Source organism: Canis lupus, chromosome 12, assembly GCF_003254725.2.
Source record: "Canis lupus dingo isolate Sandy chromosome 12, ASM325472v2, whole genome shotgun sequence".
NCBI lineage: Eukaryota > Metazoa > Chordata > Mammalia > Carnivora > Canidae > Canis > Canis lupus.
The window spans coordinates 58,808,696-58,824,616 of record NC_064254.1 but is presented as its reverse complement, the minus strand read 5'-3'; the positions used below and the strand labels follow the sequence as shown (position 1 = coordinate 58,824,616).

Below are 15,921 nucleotides of genomic sequence, written 5' to 3'. Positions count from 1 at the left end.
GATAAAGGGAGGAAGAAAAGAGGTTATAAGTCAGAATGCTAAGGGAGCTGTGGGTAGAGGAGCTGGTGCATTATCTCTCCTGCTCCATATGTATACTCTACAGCCAGAGTCTTGTTGACACTGAGCACTAGTTCACAGACTTTTCAAATAAATTTACAAAATTTTAAATAATGGGCCTTAGAGCTTCATCTTATTATCTGTCTTTAATACCTCGATGTATATTGAATGATAGTTTTGCTTTTGGTGGTCAGCAATTCTGTTTCCTTGCAATGAGGTTGACTTTAATTCAGTCACAGTACTCAAAGTTCTTCTATTACCCTGGAACTATTTAAATCCAGAATTCAGTTGGATTCCAAAAGATATATAATGCCTGCATATCAAATATTAAGATGTACTTATAACCAAATGAAAGATTCAAATTACTTTAAAATTTTTAAGTTTTCAAGATTGTGTTAATGAAATTCATACAGAGACAGTAATTGATTAAATGCCTAATTATTTTGTCTGGAATTTTTATTTTTCTGTTATGAAGGAGGGAAAGGTTAGATGTAAACCACTTTAAATCTGTCTTGAAATGAGACAGGCTAGGGGCATCTGGCCGACTCAGTCAGTAGAGCATGTGACTTGGAATCTCAGGGGGCGTGAGTTCAAAGTCCCATGTTGGGTGTGGAGCGTACTTTAAAAAAAGAAAAGAAACAAGCCAAGGTCAATGTAAGTCATCCAAAGGTAATAGAATATAGTGTAATGAACACAGGTAATTGATTGGAAAACCAAGATCATGTCTTAACTTCACTTCTGACTGGTGTGATTACATAGCCACTGAACTCCTGTAAGCTTAAGTTTCTCCATTTGTGAGAGGAGGATGGTATCAATGCCTGCCTCATACTTGGTATTGTTATGGATTCAGGGTGAACTATTTACAAGTGTTTTATAATCTGTGCACCATTATACAAATATTTTCCTCATATATGCATACTGTCTATACAGCTTGACTTTAACTGTATAAGTCACTGTTTGTGACTTTTAATAATTGAATGAAATTTTATTTGCCATAATTTATAGAGAGAGATGTCAAGCTTGCATTTTTAAGTATACTCTACAGTAGCAGAAGACAAGAAAATAGCTCTCTGTTTGGATAAATCTGTCCTGCGCAGAAGTAATAGCACCACTGTGAAAATGTGGTTGAATTTAAATACTAAGACCAAGCCTGATATGCTTAGGGAATTCTTGAAATTGATTCAAAATAAACGTTCAGGCCATGAGTTGTATTCAAGTCATAAAGCATGCCTTTGGACCCAGGACCCCTAGAACCTAAAAAATTCTTCCGGAGTGTCCAATTTCTAACTCTGATTTTTTCATTGTTGTTTGTAGGAGTGAAGGGTGGAGGTGATTTTTACAGCCTGTAGTTGTTATTGTTTTACCAATTATTTTTGTTTCACTTGGCATAAAGCCAAGTACTCAGAAGTTCTTGAGTTCTTACCTAGACTCTTCACCTGGCTTCCTAGTGGCACCTCAGTTACAATGTTAAAAACCAAACTAATCACCTGTTCTCCTATGAACAAATGACAGCTCCACAGTTTCTACTAATTATGATAAGGTTTTAAGTGTGACATAATTTTATAAATACAGTGCTAGAAATTATATTTCCATTATGTCACAGCTGGAAATGACAAAGAATTCTCAATCAACAATCAATTGGAGTTCATTCCAACTTAGTAGGAGAAAGCTTCAAACAGAGTCAGTGCCCATCCTTTTTTCCCCTACACTTAGAATCATCCTAATTTTGTCCTGTGAGTAGCATGCCAAGTTAGAAAGTAGATGTGAAGTAAAGAGGGATTAAGTATTTGCCTAATGTTAATACTAAGCTGGTCCAGAGTTATAGCTCCTCAATGTACAAAACCACCTTTGTTGTTGAGCATTAGATCTCTATAAGGGACTTTGAGGTGAGTTGGGGAACCGAGCCATGATCTCTAGCTGCTGCCAAAGTCAGCCCCACTCGGGGGAGGAGCAGATACCTATTAGGCTTTGTCTATCAGTAAGACTGCTAGAAAAGACACAGAGAATCCATCCTAGGCTCAGTCATGCAGAGGTATGTCAGTACAACCTATCAGGACCCTCAAGTCCATTTACCTGGACCATCCCTTCACCTTAGTTTCTTTAGGTATGCACCTGGGAACAGTAAAATTGGCTTGCTTGCTCACCCTGAGATCCAAGCCCACATCCTCCAGTTTGTCCTGAGCTGCAGGGACTGTGTGCAATAACTTAGGCAAAATGTTGTTATAATCATTGTAATTGGATTTTTACCAATATTCCTTCACAAAACATATTTCTTCAGTGCACTAGGCTAGAGGTAACAGAATATTTCTTCATTCTTGCCATCAAGAAGTCTATAGTTAAAAGGACAGATGTGTAAACAGAGAATCACAATAGGATAACAGAGTCATGCATCAAGAACAGCAGACACACAGGAAAAGAAAAAAATATCTACAGTCCATCTGGAAGAATCAAGGAGACTTCACAGTAAGAAGTAGCATTTGAGATAGACTTGAAGGATGAATCAAAATTTCCCAGGAAAACAGGTAGATAGAGCAGGATTTGCAAAAAGAGAACATAAAGTGCAAGGGCAAATGTGGATAAATAGCAGTCATTTATTTAGTATTGCTATATCAGGGGTACAGGGAGGAAGAGGCCAGGGTGAAAAGCCAGAACCAGCTAGATCACAGACCAAAACTGTCAGGCAGAAAAGCACTAGCTTTGTCCTCTATGTAGTACAAGGCCATTGAAGAAATTTGAGCAGATGAATGATATGATCCCTCTTCTCTCTCTAACAATTTACTTTGGTAACCATATAAAATATGGATAGAAGAAAAATTAGATGAGAATGAGACTAAAGGGCTGGTTAGATTATTCCAGGTGAGAGTTAATGAAGGTCTGCACTAAGACAGTGATAGAGGTGGAGGGTGGGGAGCAACTAGGGAGTGATGGAGCAGAGAGCATCATTTCATTCACCACTTTGGGTAGTTGCAAAACCTTTTTTCATCCCAGATTTTTGATCTCCCTTCCTGCCTTTTCTCTAAATTAAAATGAGAGAAATAATAGTTTTCAATTCATGACATGGCTTTTCATTTACTTCATGTAAGCAATCACTTTGCATGATTTTGTACATTTTCACATCTGGATCATACAATGAAAAATTGTGGGGAATGCTCATAAATTTTATGAAATCTTTCAACTTCATCATGAAAACTTCAAAGTTAAAAACATATGGTCCATCCATCCAGCTCTTCTTGTATGTGAGCTCTTGGTCTGGAATTTATTTCCAGTCAAGTTATAATGTAAAATCACAAGTAAAAGCGCCATAGTCACCCCACATTACAACTTCTAACACCACCATCATACTGCATTAGATATAATTATTCATTTCTTTTTTTTTTCTTTCTCTTCCCTTACATAAATCAAGAACTGTTACTTGTGAACTAATACTTTTTTTTTTTTTTTTTTTTTTTTGGTCACAATCCGTTTGTCTTATATACTTCAGAGAAAGGCAAAGCATTTTAATCAGCTCTACAGAGAAATGGAAGAATGGAAACGGATTTCCCTAAATTGATAAACATGTACATTCTTACATGTATACACATTGATATACACACATATAAAGGTATCTATTATACCAATATGAAGCTTTATCATATATGGTTGACTTACAGGTGCTAAAACCCAGTTTGACCACTTCATCACATTAATCATGATAGCCAGAACTATTGATCCATTTTCGTGTAATGTATATAAAAAGACAACAGATTGGTTTAGCCAGGTGTTTTTTAAACAGGTTTCACTTTTTGTTAAATTCGAGGACACAGAATAGGAAACTCAAAACTTAGGAGGAAAATATGTCTGCCTCAGTAGTACTAAATAGCATGATGAATTAATTTTACTAGCATAATATGCCTTAAAAATTATTCCAAAAATGTTCTAATAGATTTATACAACATTTTATAAATATTTTTGCTGGTACTGAGCTGTTTACCATTATACTGTCATTTTCAGCATTTACTAGGTGTATAGAATTTCTTTTTATTTTCATATCTTCATTTCCCAAAACAAGAGAGTACACTCCTAAAACTGTATAAAGTAGCTGCCTCAGATCATGATATTAACTTATGTGTCTTTAAGTCAGCATTCTCCAGAATCTAATTTAATTGAAATAGCTTTGCCTGTGTAAACTTCTCCTTTGTTTAAAGAAGATTTCACTGTTTAGTTTTGCCTTAGGCAAATGCAGCCGTTTGTTTGTCCATAAAACATTAGATTAAATGTATAGACTAATATGAATAGCTTCTCATCATTCCACTTGTACCACTGGCAATTGCCCCATTTGTAAGTATGTAGTGTATTATTTTCATTGAAAACCAGGGCTCTGCCTTCCAGCCTGCTTTGGGGGGAAAATAAATTTTTGGCAAGAAGGCCTGTTATCTTACCATTATTGATATTAAATTTGGAAAAGACTTCCTGAGCTTTACCCTTTAGATGCTGCTTCTAATGCTTTTGATACAGTGAATTATATAGGTGTTTGTTCTTAAAGTACACTGGGCTTTTCTTTGTTTTATTACTGGTTACCAGTCCTACCTGACTATATTTGCTTCCCTAAGAAAAGCTAAAAATGTGGTACTTTATAGGAAAAAATGTGCAACAAATGCTATGAGAGTTTTGATTTGTTCCTTCCAACCCAACTGTGGTTTACTTTCTGGTTTCTATTTTGATTATAGTCATTTAGAGGTATAATGCTTATTATTTTATGTTTGTCTTCTGATAAAGTTAACATGAGATCCCCAATGGAGAGGGCAAGTGCCATGGTATTCTTGTAATACGTGCATTTTTCCCCCTGTTCAGGCAATGCTGGATGTGGCTGCAAACCAGGGCTGGCTGGTGACTGCCCTGAATATCACCAATCTGGTTCAGATGGTGATCCAGGGTCGGTGGTTAAAGGACTCTTCTCTTCTTTCAATACCAAACATAGAACTCCACCATCTTCACATTTTCAGGTAATTGTTATAATTTTCAATGTAATTATCTTTCTTAATTTCAAAAGTAATATTTTTTACAAGTGTGGTCACTTGACTTTCATGTTGTGCCTAAGATATTGAGTCTTTACAGTGAAAATGCCTGTTTGCCAGAGAGAGACATGGCCTAGTGATATAAGGGTCTCTGTTGGAATTTGATCGTCTACCATAAGCTGAACCACAATTCATTTTAACCTTTTCTTGTTTTCTGTTAAAATTATATACATTTCTATTTTAACTGCATTTGATCCTTTACAATATCAGCCTTTATTTTAAAAGATGTTACGAAAGTGCTTTGTGATCTAAACCAAAAATAAATGGCTAGTTTCTCTTACTGCACAGTAGAGTCAAGGGATCTGAAATCCATTGTCAAAGGTAAATTGTACATCTACAAAATGTCCAAAACTGGGTAGTTATATATACTAGCACCTCGAGATATAACCTGTACTAAAAAGAAGAGTTTTATATTATTATCAAATTATTTAAGCTGTAGGTCTTGTGTACATAGCTGGAAATATTTTAGCAAGGAAAAAAACAGTACATAGTACAAGTAAGGTTGGCAGTGTTTAAATGAAAGTGTTTATTTCACACCAGTGTTTCACATCAGTTGAGAGGTCCTTTGCAGCTAAAATGCTGTTTTACAGTCCCATAGACACACAGAACAGTCTGGCTGTAGGTTGCCATCATGTACCCACTTCCTCTTGTCAGATGGACTAAGGGGTGTACTCATTTGAGGCATCTAGATACAGAAGTCAACCAGAACCTCACACACACGGGGGTCTCCTAGGTAAGTCCTCAGGTGGACTTTCCTAGGAGTAGAGGGTTCCCAGGCAACTATTTCCATGGTGCTTGAGTCCCCACCATGGGATGTCTTGGAAACTAAAAGGCACATTCAGAGAGTGAGCCACACCAGCAGCAGGTGGCATGAGGGGAAAGGCAGATACCTCATGTCTGCAGCTCAATTTCAGGAACCCTTCCAATATGGTACTAAAAGTTAGGGGAGTTGGATTTCAACAGTAAATTAGGTACATAAGGGTAATATTGCAACACAGCATGCAGGTCTGTTATGGAAAGCTGCTTGGAGTCCAGGAGATTTGATCTAGTTCTTTGCTGTCACCCTGAAAAGTGCTTATATTTGTATAATTTCAATTGTATTTTTCTTCTTTATATATATATATATATAATAGAGGATAAAATTTAGGTGGACTTTGCTCTGGGACCCTGAACTAATGCTATAACTCTCAAAAGATTTCCAAAATGGACTTTTAATTGTATGTTACCATCAACTTAAAATGAAAACTTTATGTAAGTAATTATATTAGAGACATCCATTAAAAAACATACCAGGGCTCGAGTCAGTGCTTTATCCATGTGGAAGCACTACTGAACATTAGTGCCTTCCTATAGAAACACACCCCCTATCTGTAAACCCTAAGTAGTTACTGAGCTCACATTTGATTTACACATCTTATGTCATAATAGCCATACTGCCTTAAATTGATATATTAGAGAATACTGGCTGATTTTGAAACTTACTGACAACGGCCTTTAAAAAGTTGTATAGTAGTCTTAATTTTGAAAAACTGTTCTCATTACATAAACCAATTCCTGACAATTCTCATTGTCAATGAGCTGGAAATATTTTGCTCTATGAAAGAATTATTTCATTAGTGTTGATATTATTTCTCAGGAAATGGAGCCCAGGTATAAAGGGAGTACGTGCTGGGTGCCATGGCTTCATCGATTGCCTTCCTGAACTGATCCATGCCTGCGGAGGGAAAGACCATGTATTCAGCTCCATGATGGAAAATGAGCTACCAGCTGTGAAAATGAAGCAGGTCAGGCCATTGTTTCTGTGTTTTGAAGCTTCCTTATACTTCCCAGGGAATTATACCAAGAGTTTTCTAACTCTTGATTTTGGAGCCAGACTCACCTGGGTTTAAATTCTGTCTGCCACTTACCGTGATTATGAACATGGAGACATTATACTCATCTCATGAAGTATTGTTTGAAAATTAAGCAAGATAATTATTATGTAAACTGCTTTATGTAGTTCCTAATATAGAAAAGAGGTCAATAACAATATTAAATAAAAATAATTGCAGTAACAATAACTAGTAGTAGCACTGGCATTATTGGAAGTTGATTCAGTATAATGCTATTAAGCCAGCTTAGAAAAGCCTACAAGTAGCTTGTCCGTCACTAGGCTGCATCACCCACTTGGGTATAAATTGCATTTGGGTAGATTTTCATGCAATTCCCTCAGTTACTTTTTTATACCTTCCCCCTTTATTTTAATCACTTTATTGTTCCTAGATTCTAAAGTAATTCTTTAAGTAAATTTCTTATTTGTATGCCATTTAACTTAGATAGGAAACTAAATCTGTGTTGTAAAAGACAACATAGGTCATCTTTCCAAACCATCTTTGGAAAGGCCAAAAATATGAGTGAATGATGTCAGAAATTTTTGGCATATATAGACTTCTAAGTCTTCAGCAGTTTTACCCTAAATATGTCAAACATTCAGGAATTATAACATAATTAACATATTAACTTGCAAATACAGGTATTGAAGAAACTTCTAAACCATGTCATTCTTTTTATTTCCGATGGAAGTTGGTTTTGAGCAAGACTTAGAAAACGTATTACAGGCATTAAAGTCTGATTGTTCAGTTTCTGTTGAACTCAAAATTGGCACAAAAAAGCAACTTAAATATTCATAATAAGTGCCTACCTTTCTAACTATATTACCATCAAAATTATGAATAAAAACAATATATTTAAATCCAAACAAGGCTTCTGTTAGCAACAACAGATTTCTAACCTAACATACACTGATTTCAAGCCAAGTTTTAGATGTGATGAAAAATTAGAACATTGTTATAATTAGTTCAGGGAGAACTCAGAAGTAAACTTACTTAATTTATTTGCATAAATTGCCATTCTGTTATCTTTAAAACCAAATGCAAATTGGCTCAGTCTGATATGATGATGGTTATTTGGCTCAAAAGTGCTTCAATTTGCAGAGCAATCTGGTGTCGGCTCTGCAGTGAGGCGATCCCAGGTAACATACAAATCCTGAATTATTCCAGAAATTAGTATGTTTAAAGCATCAATTTAAGTGCTAATTGCAGTAGTAATGAGAAAAAGCAGTACGACTGTGAGATTTGCATCTTCTTCCCCATCAGTATGCCTGGAACGGCTGCTGACTGGCAGAGGATTTGGCCGCTAATTAAATAATTGTATGCATGGCAGTGCTCTTGCCTGATTCAATAGATGAAGATTAATCCTCAGATAAATATGTTTGGCTGGTACTGAAATGTCTTAGCAGTTTCTTTAAAAATAGCTTATGTTTTTTATATATATGTGTGTGTATATACACATACACACACCCAACAAATATATGTGTACACACCATGGATGAAAAGTCATAAGTTAAGTGCTACAAAAAAGATCACATATATATAAAAACCAGATCTGGCTTTTGGGGGCTTTGTAAAGTAAAATCCCAACGAGTGGCTAGTACCTGAAAACATCTCTCGGTAACTAATTTAATAGGACAAGTAAGGAAACATGAAGGCATGCTTCGTGAGGTAAATGTTACTTACGTTGTCTCACAAAGTTAAATGCTTTTCAGAAATTGTGTATTTGAGTGTCCCCTTGATCACTTTTCCACTCTGGCCAGGCTTAGAACATCAAGTGGTATGGCTTCTATACTCAGTGACTCTGGGTTCTAGCAAGGGGATAGGCCATCTGTTACCTTGAAGCACAGTATAGACCATTCTGTAGCTTGACTATTTCAAGATCTACTCCAGACATAATTTCAGATTCACAAGTTACAGGATTGTAGTTGAATTGAAAATTTGCATTAGTTTTACATTTTTTGAATTCCTCAGGGGTAGTTTGATTCATCAGGGCTACTTCATTTCAATTAAGTATACTCGGCAGCCCTGAAGTCTTAGCAAACAGAACGTCATGCCTATAAGGTAATCTGTGGTATATAGTTAAGAAAGAAAGATTGATAAAGTATTTTCTAACTCTTTAATGTGTGTCATTTTAATTAATATTCTCAATATAATGCCAAAAATACATATTTATTTCTAGAAGGACCCTAGATCCTTACAGGATTCCTTGTAACATACAGACATATAGAAATGTTGTCCTTACAGAACAAATTTGGCATACAGACAAAAAAAAAATCATTTTGTACAGTAAGTTGTCAATAAATGATGCTGAGGGACATCAACAATTGCATCACAGCATTTTTTTTTCAAGTTACCTTTATATCCCCTGGTAATGCTGTCTGCCTTAGAGGTCACATAAATGTTAGACCAGATGTTCTCTAAAGCAAAGCAGCTCAAAAACAAATATTTTTAAACTTAAGATTTAGTGTAGTCATTAGCCATTCAATATCTAGGGGGGATTTATAGTGAAGAAGTCATATGACAAGTTTAGCTAATGAATAATATTTTTCTAGTCACTTTTAAAAGGACTTTAAACTACAAAGATTAAGGGCTGCCTGGGTGGCACAGTCAGTTAAGTGTCTCCCTTAGGCTCAGGTCATGATCTCAGGGTCCTGGGATGGAACCCCACATCAGGCTCCCTGCTCAGTGGGGAGTCTGCTTCTCCCTCTGCCCTTCCCCCCTGCTTATGATCTCTCTCTCTCTCTCTCTTAATCTCTTTCTCAAATAAATAAAAACTTTTTTAAAAACTACAAAGATTAAAAGCATACTATTTTTATAAACAAATGAATGAGTATGGGAAAAACTGGGAAATCTGAACAAAAACTCTGGATTGTATCAGTGTCAATATCCTGTATTAATATTGTATTTTAGTTTTGAAAAATGCTACCATTAGGTGAAACTGAGGAAATGGTGCAGAGTATCTCTATGTATTATTTTTTTTTTAAGATTGTACTTATTTATTCATGAGAGACACAGAGAGAGAGAGAGGCAGAAACATAGGCAGAGAGAGAAGCAATCTCCCTGCGGGGAGCCTGATGCAGGACTTGATCCCTGGACCCAGGATCACAACCTGAGCCAAAGACAGATGCTCAACCACTGAGCCACCCAGGTGCCCTCTCTGTATTATGTCTTACGATTACACTGAATCTAGAATTAATCTCAAAACAAAGAGGTTGATTTTTTTCAAAGCACACTGTTTCTTATTTGATCACTGCATTTCACATTAACCATTCCTTTATTATCTTTTCTTCTATTTTTTTTTATCCAGGCATGGAATTTCTTATCTCACTTGCCAGTGATAGATGTTGGCTTAAGTGTTAAAGGCTGGTGGGATGACTCAGTGGAGGGACATGGTGAACTCTCCATCACAACTCTGACTTCAGACAAACGAAATGACAACAGGTGGATCAGATTGCATGCTGATCAAGAGTATGTGCTTCAAGTCAGCTTGCAGAGAGTCCACTTTGGGTTCTACAAGGTATAGTGTTTGGTTTCCATTCTCAAATGCTTCACACCAGATACCAGCATGCGCCACCACACATATCTTTTATATTACTAATGTGTCCGTGTCATTCATGAATCCTACCTCCTCAACTGGCCTTAAGTGAGAAGAGTCAGTCTTCTGGAACCAGTCACTTCTCCTCATGTGCCATTTTTCACCTCCAGAATATCCACCTTACATAATAGTATATTGCCTGGAGTACTATTCTCATGTCGTCTGTATACTCAGTCCTGAAGAATTTCCTGGAATTCAGAGTACAGATTCCTTGGCCCTCCTTATCAGACTGACAGTATCAGAATCTCAGGGGGAGAAATCTCAAAATCTGTACTTGTACCCGGCACCCCAAATGATTTTTAAGGACATAAGGGTTTGAGAAACACTGCCTGGGGGGACACTTTGATACATAAAAAACACATTCTGGCTAGGTGCACGTGAGAGCGAAGGTTTACCGCTTAGCTCTGTGGATTTGAATAGGACACTAAGTTTTTCTGTGCCTCAGTTGCCACATCTGCCTGCTTCCTTCACTAAAATGCACATGAAAGGGCTTTGTCAGTGTGCACACAGGTCAAAAATTTACAACATGTTTTTTTCAATTCCTGTGGTCTTTTCTGTTTACCGATGATACAGAAATTTAGCATTTGGCCCTCTAAGAATATTAGTACAGAGCATGTGGGCTGATTGGTTTTAGTACCATAATAATTGAAATAAGAATTTGTCTTCTGTTTCAACCAGTGCTGTCAGGGGCTTTCCCGTATCTAAAATAAGCCCTCAGGAATGAAGTTGTTGTTCATGTGTACTGTCCATGCTGTTTCAGACACAGAATGGTCTGAAATGGTAGTTCTCTGTTGTTAGGGCTTTTTAGCACTGTGCCTTTGGGTCCCATCTCATGTAATTTCTAATTCTAAAAATTCTAAATTTCTAATTCTAAAAATCAGTCAGTGTAAGTATGAACTAATTGGCCTCTGGTATTTCAGAGGCTTTCACATGAGCATTTTTAGGTGACCTAACTTACACACACACACACACAAATAGACACACACAAATAGTACTAATCATACAGATAAAGTCGTGGGAAAAAAAACTGAAGATTTTTCTACCTTCCTATTACTACTTAAAAATTATTTTAGGGACACCTGGGTGGCTCAACGTTTGAGCATCTGCCTTCCACTCAGGGCGTGATGCCGGGGTCTGGGATCAAGTCCCACATTGCGCTCCCTGCAAGGACCCTGCTTCTGCCTCTGCCTATGTCTCTCATGAATAAATAAATTTTAAAAATATTTTTTAAAAAATTAATTAAAAAATTAAAATTGGATTATCATGCTGGAAAAACTCTCAATTTGTTTCTAAATGCTATAAAAATGCATTGCTGTCAGACTTCTCTTTTAAAATATCTTATCTCTTTTAAAATGTCTTAAGTACAGCATCTCCCTCTACAGTATTAAATGATGTCTGACTGAGAGCATGTCATTATTAATACCTTTTATGCCACAATGTCATTGTCTTAAAGAATCACCAAAATAATCTTGTATTTGATAAAATCCATCTATAGTAAAGACTTCAAGTGCTGCCATTATGGTGATACCGGTTCTCAGATTGTGGTAATTAATGTAATTTACAAATTGCTTGGCTTATAATTTCCCATTCCTCAAAGAAAGGATATTTTAATATTGCCATATTAGAATATATGCTTTCTTATGTGAATTTTATTCTTGGGTGAGGGAAGGTATTTATGTTATATGGTACTTATTATCTTGAGGTCCAGGGTCTGGTCTTTTATGCCCTAGGTATCAGTTTCTTATGAATAAGGCTTTGGAAGATTTGGTTAACATGATTATATCTCAATTCATTCACCTGTAAATGGAGTATTAATATCATTTATAAGATTGATGTGAGACTTTACTAATTTGTTATTGCTAATTTTATATCAGGGCTTTCTGTTCTAACTGAACCAAATATTCTGGTAGTTATAGCCACAAAGTAGTACCTATAGTGCACTTCAAGAATTCTGAAAAATGGTAGGTGATAGCATATCAAAGACACCAAACCAGAAAATTTAAAACATCCCAGATAGCTATACTGAACCGTGTAGATTTATGGCCTTCAAGAAAAACAACTTAGCCTTTTAAAAACCACAACCAAGGGGTGTAGAAAGTCTAGACATTATTAATGATTTATCTTTTTTTTTTTTTTTCTGGTTTACAGGGAAAGCAAGACAGCCATGCGGTTACCCCTCGATTTCCCAAATTAAAAGATGAAGGATGGTTTTTGATTTTAGGGGAAGTGGATAAGAGAGAACTTATCGCTTTGAAAAGAGTAGGATATGTTCGAAATCATCATGTTGTTTCCATTTCTTTTTATACTCCTGAACTACCTGGGAGGTAAGCAGAATCTCACCACCAAAGTTCTGAAGGAATTCAATATGACTGTGGTTTTACGTTTTGTTCTGTTTTTCTGTCTTAGGTATATCTACACACTGTATCTCATGAGCGACTGCTACCTTGGCCTGGACCAGCAGTATGACCTTCATCTCCACGTCACCGAGGCGAGCGTTTCCGCCCAGGTCAACGAGGAGGTCTCGGAGGCCTTGACTGACCTAAAAGTGAAGTAACCTGATCCGAACAGTCCGTTTGAGGGAAGTGGTTAAGAAGTCTGGCTGTTCATTCATCTAGACAAAGTCAAATTACTTGATGTTTGCCTTGGCGGAATCAACTTCTAACCTCAAGACACCCAGGAAATCAACAGCAGCTGCAGTATTGACTCCAGCAACACAAAGCTCACTGCAGTGGCCTTTTCACAAATGTTGCCTTTTATGAAAGTGTTGTCTTCATGGGTTTCTTGATATGTGAATTGAACACACATGTAGGAGAACCTTTGTGTATCTTGAGATGATATTTAGGAATTCCATCAAATTTTGCATCTTACAGTGTAATGTTTACAAGAATGCTGGTTTCTTTTTTTCTAAGAAAAGTATACTGAGGCATGACAGTGTTAGGATTTGTTGTAACAGATTTCTAACCCTGCAGCAGAAAACACGTAAGAGAAACCTGTATGGAGACACACATAATGTGGGTTGTTAGCAAAATTTATACTTTGATCACATGTAGTTTCAAGAATTTCTTATAGCCAAAAATATTAATAATATATGATGTAAAATTATATTGCAGAGGCCAATGATGATGAAGAAAACAGAATATACTGATCTTAGAAAATGTAGATACTATAACTGGTGGAAATAGAATATTTAGAGTGCCACTTCAAAACAAGCTGATTCAATCATCTCTCCTTCTTCCCATATATTCCCCCTTACTCTTCTCTTCTTTTCATGACCTCTACTTCAAGACTTCACTTCCATTCTCTTTCTGATATATTTATTTACACAAGAAGAGAAGTACAGTCTAATTCACATTGTAACGTGGACAGAGCACACAGTACAATTCTTCATCTTTATGCTTTTCCAAGGCAGGTCTGAGGCACACAGAACATATCCAACCCCTACAGATAGGTTTTCACTTGTGATAAAGGAAATTTCTCTATGTCCATACAGTTTCCATCATGAAAAATACTTTTTTCAAACTAAAATGTTGTTAAAATCCAATGTCCGTATACTATACAGTCTAATGGAATGAAATTCTATCCTTGGAAAGTAATTTCAGTTGTTCCTGGTCATGTGATGAATTATTTTAAAATATTTTCCAATGTAACCACCTCAAGTACTAGAATTTAAAAGTTTTTCTGAAACTGGAATATATTGCTTTTGTGTCCCTCCTTTTCCATGCTGAAAAATAATAATAATAATAAAATAAGAATAAATAAAAGTGGGGCGGGCAAACCAGGCATACATTTTTCAAAATTAAATTTGAATCACTAATAAGAACACACTGAAGTACATGGGTACAAAGTATCTAAAAGGCTCTTATATCAGAAGTTTACTGTATCACAAAGAGTTATTTCTGCTTTTCCTATGGTGATTTATTTCCTAGTTGACGTTCATCTCTAAACCACTATTTTAGTGGAACTAAATGAAAAATTATAGACAAATGGTCACCAATCATGCAGGAATTGAGAAGAAACAGTCTCATTGTCTTCATGCTTATCAGCATCATTCCTTTTTTTTGTTGCAAGAACATGCAGGTGTGGGGAGGTAGGAGATCTACTTCACTGGACATGTGACACAGGACATAGGAGCAGTAAGAATTTCTGTTCTATCCCTCAGAGAGCAGGAAAAACAATGTGACCTATTAAATTCTAAAATTAAAATTGGTTATTTTGCAATAAGGTGCAGAAGACACTAGTGAAGCAAGGTGTGTTTGGATGATAATGTTCCATCCCAGTGAGTGATGAACGCTATTTTATCTACCGACTCTATTCTCAATCATTTCTCAACCAAAATGTTGGTGTTAAGTGTGCATTTGAACAGGACATGTGCCACCATAATCAGACTAATTTCATATCCCAGTTTATATTCCTCTGGATTTATATTCCTCTGGATTTCATCAAGCTTAACTAATTGAAATGCCAGTCAGATACTTGTTCTAGGTAGTATGCTGAGTATCCACTTGAATCAGAAACGTATCCTGCCCTCAAGGCAGCCTGGTGATGAAAAGAGGAGGTCAGTGGTTATAATAAAAGAATTGCAGCAATGAGCTATTATTTTTTAAAAATCATGAAAGGGCATGTAGGCTGAGATTTGAAGATGGTTAGAATTGTGAAGGCAGAAATGAAAGAATATTCTGGGTATATCGGCATTAACAAAGGCTCTGAGATAGCCCCGCCTAGGATGCGCAGTTGGTTTGCACTTTCAGAAACATGAAAGAGACCAAGAGGCAAGAAGGATGGGAACATCTGGAATGACCTTGAGTTAGAGGGTAAGGACAGCAAGTCTGAAGTGTATACGGCACAATTCTTTGGCAAGTCAACCAAAGAAGACTATGACAAAGGGCATTCTGCAGGTGGAACAAAGAAGTAGGAGAGACGTGAGCTAGCCGGGAGTCTGGGAGGGCATGCATCCATGCCTGTGGTGGGTAATGCATACTAAATACTAACAAGGAGGGACACCTAGGTGGCTCAGTGGTGAGCGTCTGCCTTCAGCTCAGGGTGTGATTCCGGAGTTCCAGGATCAAGTCCCACATTGGGCTCCCCTGTGGGGAGCCTGCTTCTTCCTCTGCCTGTGTCTCTGCCTCTCTTTCTGTGTGTCTCTCATGAATAAATAAAAATGAAATCTTTAAAATAAATACATACATACTAACGAGGAGCTCAGGAATTGAGAACCTCATGTTGATTAAGAGAGTACTTTCAGCAAAATGGAGAAGGAGGGAAGCTTAGGTTGCAGGAGGTAAGGAGCTGAGTGGGCAATGAGAAGGGAGATGCAGTAAGTTCTGCAGGCTTCACTCAGCAAAGA

At 36.7% G+C, this 15,921-nt stretch overlaps 1 protein-coding gene across 6 annotated transcripts in view; it reads left to right on the top strand.

Annotated features, from left to right (window-relative positions):
- Window positions 1-14,267, top strand: part of ASCC3 (activating signal cointegrator 1 complex subunit 3) — a 335,684-nt gene extending 321,417 nt beyond the window's left edge. For all 6 annotated transcript variants that reach the window (XM_025444816.3, XM_025444818.3, XM_025444817.3 and 3 more), the window contains 5 exons: window positions 4,888-5,039; window positions 6,748-6,895; window positions 10,290-10,499; window positions 12,726-12,901; window positions 12,984-14,267. In XM_025444816.3, coding sequence (XP_025300601.1) covers window positions 4,888-5,039; window positions 6,748-6,895; window positions 10,290-10,499; window positions 12,726-12,901; window positions 12,984-13,131 — 834 coding nt within the window. In that variant the 3' untranslated portion in view covers window positions 13,132-14,267. The remainder of the gene's footprint in view (window positions 1-4,887; window positions 5,040-6,747; window positions 6,896-10,289; window positions 10,500-12,725; window positions 12,902-12,983) is intronic.
- Window positions 14,268-15,921: the final 1,654 nt, after the last annotated feature.